Source organism: Formica exsecta, unplaced genomic scaffold (assembly GCF_003651465.1).
Source record: "Formica exsecta isolate Colony F162 unplaced genomic scaffold, ASM365146v1 scaffold400, whole genome shotgun sequence".
NCBI lineage: Eukaryota > Metazoa > Arthropoda > Insecta > Hymenoptera > Formicidae > Formica > Formica exsecta.
Genome location: NW_021851240.1, coordinates 75964 through 81323, shown reverse-complemented (window position 1 = coordinate 81323; position 5360 = coordinate 75964). Strand labels below are relative to the sequence as shown.

At 27.8% G+C, this 5360-nt stretch overlaps 1 protein-coding gene across 5 annotated transcripts in view; it reads left to right on the top strand.

The window, feature by feature from the left end:
• The window catches only part of LOC115240056 (transferrin-like), a 30160-nt gene that overhangs the window by 18821 nt on the left and 5979 nt on the right, over nucleotides 1-5360 (top strand). For all 5 annotated transcript variants that reach the window (XM_029815022.1, XM_029815023.1, XM_029815021.1 and 2 more), the window contains 6 exons: nucleotides 1407-1643; nucleotides 2530-2826; nucleotides 3256-3416; nucleotides 3592-3701; nucleotides 3966-4370; nucleotides 4478-4944. In XM_029815022.1, coding sequence (XP_029670882.1) covers nucleotides 1407-1643; nucleotides 2530-2826; nucleotides 3256-3416; nucleotides 3592-3701; nucleotides 3966-4370; nucleotides 4478-4944 — 1677 coding nt within the window. The remainder of the gene's footprint in view (nucleotides 1-1406; nucleotides 1644-2529; nucleotides 2827-3255; nucleotides 3417-3591; nucleotides 3702-3965; nucleotides 4371-4477; nucleotides 4945-5360) is intronic.

The window sequence follows — 5360 nt, the reverse complement described above, 5'->3', positions numbered from 1 at the left end:
TCCATTATATTCATTATATTAAAAGATATTAATATTTGAGAGTATATACGATTAAATTTGAAAAAGTTTGAATCAGCAACTTACGATAACGTATTTTTTGCAATATACATATTTTTTAAATAATAGATAAATTTTTTATTCCATTATATTAAAAGATATTAATATTTGAGAGTATATACGATTAAATTTGAAAAAGTTTGAATCAGCAACTTACGATAACGTTTATGGCATATTTTTTGCATTATTAGACACTATCATTAAATAAATAGACATCTTGATAGTGATTGAATGATTTCATTGAAACTGATACATAGTCTTGTCGATATAAAATACGATTATTATATAATTATTATTTTATATGATGAATATTTTTTTGTAATAACTGTATAATGCATTTTATATCGATGAGACTCTCTCTACATATATGTCCTATTTCAATATTATATATGTACACACATACATACGCGCGCACATAACGTGGTGAACGCAAAATCAAATTGTTAAGATAAAGATAACGCTTGATGAAAGACCTTGATAAAAGAGAGAGAACATGAAGCAAATATGAATCAGATTGCTAAAAGTACGCTAAAAATTTCGAAAGTAAATATTATTGCTTCTGATAGGATTTTTGAACGATTATTTTATTTTATTATTTTAAATATGGGTAATATTACAGTTATATTAAATGTAAATCAGTTATTAAAAATATTATATACATTACTTTGTATATAACTGTTAAAAATGGACAATAAATTTAAAGTTTTTACATAACAGTAATAATATAATACATTTTAAAACAATTAAATGTATAATTATATTAATCAAAGTTTTAATATAAACTATATTAATCAAAGTTAATATAATTATGTAAAAAATTTAAATTCATTGCCCATTACTTTTAACAATTGAATACATAGAAATAAATAAATTAAATATATATATAAATAAATAATTGTAAATAGTGTTAAAATATTAATAAGACAATGATTAATGCTGATATTTCTAAACAAAAATCAAATATAATATTTCTGAGTAAAAATTAAATAATATTTTTCTAAATAAAAATTCTCCACAGAGATGAATAAAAAGTCATTTATTTACCTTTTTATAAGTTAAGAAGTCACACAATCTTTATATATTTTACTTTTATATAGCATCATAATACTTCTAAATATTAAATATCAGTTATACATATTAATCCAAAAATTTTAATTGTTGTATATATATTAATCAATCGTATTTTTGTCAATTGTCTTTTTTTAATTTTTGTTGTTTTTAAAGCTTTCATAATTTTATTAGTTTACATTGAAAATATATACACGCGATGATTTCTACGAGCTTCAAGAATATTAAGAAATTTCGTCAATAATCGAATTTATACATCGATTAATTTGCCAATTTTTTAGATAAACTCTGCGCACCTGTCGATACTATAAGTGATGACGCATGTTATGCTCTGCAACGAGGGGAAAGTAAAGTATCATGTTTACGCGTAGCGGACAGCGCTGAATGCGCTATTCGCTTAGTCCAAGGAGCGGCTGATTTCGGTGTTTTCAATGCGGAAGAACTCTTATTGACATATCAATTCTATCCGTTGGACATCCTACCTATTCTTCAATTGAGACACAGGGATAAGCTGGGAGGTAGTAGAAAACTTTAGAAAAATGTTCTGTAAAAAAAACAATTATGTTTGATTATTTTTAAGTGCAGTACTATTAGATTCCTTAATCATACATGCAAATGGAAGAAAATGAAAGCACGGAAAAAATTGCACTGTTTAAAAAGACAAGTAATGTATGAGCAACTTGTTTCTCTCTTAAGGTCATCTTCAAGATGATTTTAAGATCATTAGTACTTTTCCAAGTGCCACTACATATTTTTAACTTGATAGTGTTATAATCGGCGTTGCAACGAATTTAACGGTTTATTATTATTATTCTCGTGTATTTTATTGATATTTTGGATGTATGTAATAGTCATTAGATAGAACATATTTTTTGAACTATTACTATAAAATTCTGTTTATATATCAAATTTCCATTTTTTTAATTTTTTTTTATTTTTTGTTTCTCGTTTTTCAGAATAAAGTAGAGATTTAGTGAGAAATAAAATTATTTAAGATTAGTACATATAAAGTTTTATCAACCGCAAAATTAATAATTTAAATTTAAGCAAAATAGTATAATACATATATACCATATATGCATATATATATATGTGTATATATATATATACATATATATATGTATAAATTAAAATATGTAACTTTTTTAATCTCCTACCATTACAGATTATATGTATAAATCATAAATAAATACCTCTTTTATTAAAAATGGACTAAAAAATTTTAAATTATACCTTCTAATAGTGGCGATATTGAATGATGATGGTGTTGGCATTAGAATAAATGCACAATACTTTTTATAGTAGAATTGTTAAAAGCAAAACCAGAATTCTACTATAAGCCATTATACATTTAATAGTTATAAAAATATATGAGTATATATAAACATAATTCAACTTTCGCAGAGGATTTCGAATTTCAAACAGTGGCAGTGGTTCCCGCAGATTTTACGCAAAAAGTCGTTAGTCCTGGTGAACGCCTTAAACAATTGAAAGGTGGTGGCTTTTGCCATCCTGGTTTTAGTAAATCTCAATGGTGGAATGATTACATTCTCAAATATTTTGAAAACATTGTAAATCGTCCGCGTTGCCAAGAAAATGTAACTATCATCGAAAATGAGATTAGAAATCTTAAAGATTTCTTTGGAAAAGCTTGTAGACCAGGCGAATGGATCGCTGACAGCTCCTTTGATCAAGAACTAAGTAAGTCGAGAGATTCATATAGGAAAAAAATTTAGATTAATTGATATTAAAACATTTACACATCACAAAGATTACTACAAATTTGACATATATTGGAAATCGAAATTTCTAATAATGTATGTTTTGAATTACTAAGGATTGCTCTTCTGATTTCTGAGATTTATTATTTTAAGATAATAATATATCGCAATTTTTCATGATTTAATGAGCTAATCTAACTTATAATTTGTCTTAATTTAACAAAACTATCTGCCTTGTTTCTCATCGATATATTTATCTTTATTTTTGCACCAGAAATTGTTTTTTTTTTTCATTGTATTATGTCTTCTGAAATGATGCTATTAATTGTAGATTCTTTTAAGTTTCGTTAACAATTCCCAAAAAATTAATGCAAATATAATAATATTTAATATCTATTTTTCTTCACAGAAAATAAGTATCCAGAGCTATGCGATCTTTGTGATGATCGAACAGCTTGTACTTACAATAATATGGAAAAACACGGTCATTTAGGAGCATTGGATTGTCTAACTCATCGTAATGGCAAAGTCGCATATGTAGCGCTCAGCTACGTTCGTGAATATCTCAGAGTAAGTAGAAGATCCTGTTTTTAACATATGGATATATGTATATTTCATCTCAAATTCTAAAATTATTTTGTATAAGAGTCACTGTGTATTAATTTATTTATATTTGTTTATATATTCTTTGTAATTATATTATTGATTATTTTACTACTTACACATTATCCTATGTGTGTTTCAGACAAACGCGTCGTTTCAGTTTTTATGTCCAAATGGTAACATTCTTCCTTTAACCACCGAAACTCCTTGTGCGTGGCTTAAACAACCATGGAGTGTCGTCGCAGCTAGAAAGTAAATAAACAACAATATTAATGGTTTACATCAATTTACACAAAAAAATTAGAAAAAAATAAAAATAATTTTTTAATCAAAATTAAAGATAGCTTAAAGTAATTTTTTTTATTTTATATTTGGTACTTAATTACGTTCTTAAGCTATATGTGTATGTAAGAATGGAGAGAAATACACACAAAGGAGATTTCATACTTACAACAATTTTTTTTTTTTTAAATTATCTATTTGATTATTTTGTTCAAAAATCTTTTTATTTTTTAGAGAAATTGCGAAGCCTCTTAAGAATGATTTGTTGAAATGGCTGAATTCATCATTTCCATTTGGACATAAAGAAAATGATTGGGAAATTGTTTTAAATAGAATTATACAAGAAGATAGCCGGGCTATCGATCTTATGGAAATGTCTCTGGCTACGTACTTAAGTAAAGGAAGAGAAATTGATATCTCAAATATTGAGACTTGCGGTAAAACCATTCGTTGGTGCACTATTGGTGATTTAGAGACTAATAAATGCACATGGGTGGCGAAAGCAGCGAGAACTCTTGGTGTGGAACCGAGCATTTCCTGCATCAGATCAAATTCCACATTTGAATGTTTTCGCGATATAGCTGAAGATCGGGCAGACATAATCACCATCGATTCCAACTATGGGTATTTGGCGCGAACGTAAGCGAAAATTTTGGAATATCTAATAAAAATTTGAGGAGAACATTTACGCATTAAAAATTTATTATAATATTATTTAATATCTTCTTCTTTTTTTATTTATGCAGCGTTTATGATCTATCAACGGTTCTGTATAGCGAAACTGAGATGGACAAGAATAGCGTGATAATCGCGATAGTGCGCGAATCTAAGGATAACATTTATCCAATAAAAAATTTTTACGATCTAAAAAATCGAAAAGCATGTTTTCCAGAATACGGCGGAATTAGTTGGTTAAGTTTCACCAATATTGCAAGAACGGATGGCATTATTTCATCTAAATCCTGTGATTATTCATTATTGGTGTCCAAATTGTTGTCTGGCGCTTGTACTCCCGGAATAGAAGATGCCGATCATGCGCGCACTGCTATTTCAGCAGATGTATCGTCCAAGCTCTGTTCAGCATGTCGATATCAAAATAATACTTCTTGCGCGGTAAACGAAACCAATCGCTATTATAACGACAAAGGAGCCATGCGATGTCTCAGCGAAGGAGTAGGCGATGTGGCATTCGTCGAGGCGGCAAATATCATCAGTATGAAGCAATCTATTTTTATAGATAGACAACATATTATAAATATATAGGGTGTCTCATCATTAGACCGATAAACTTCAGGTGTTTATAAAGTATATATAACACCAAAACAAGTCAATTTTGTCTTTAAACCCGTGACCACAAATGAGCCGTTTTGGCACTAGAGAATCAAAGACTAACAAGAGCAAGAATCGTTGAAAAAAATTATTTTTTCAAAATTTTATTAATGTGGTTAAATAGAAGTGTTTTTACCATGAAATTTTTGTATAAAACATTTTTTGATTTTCCGAATAATTTTCGAAATATATCGAGAAAAGCAAAATGCCGTTCTACATATGAGAGGTGATTTGATCTCTTAGAATCGTTTTTGGGTCGCAACTGAAAATTTCTAAATTCATCTATTTATCCCCTCCCCC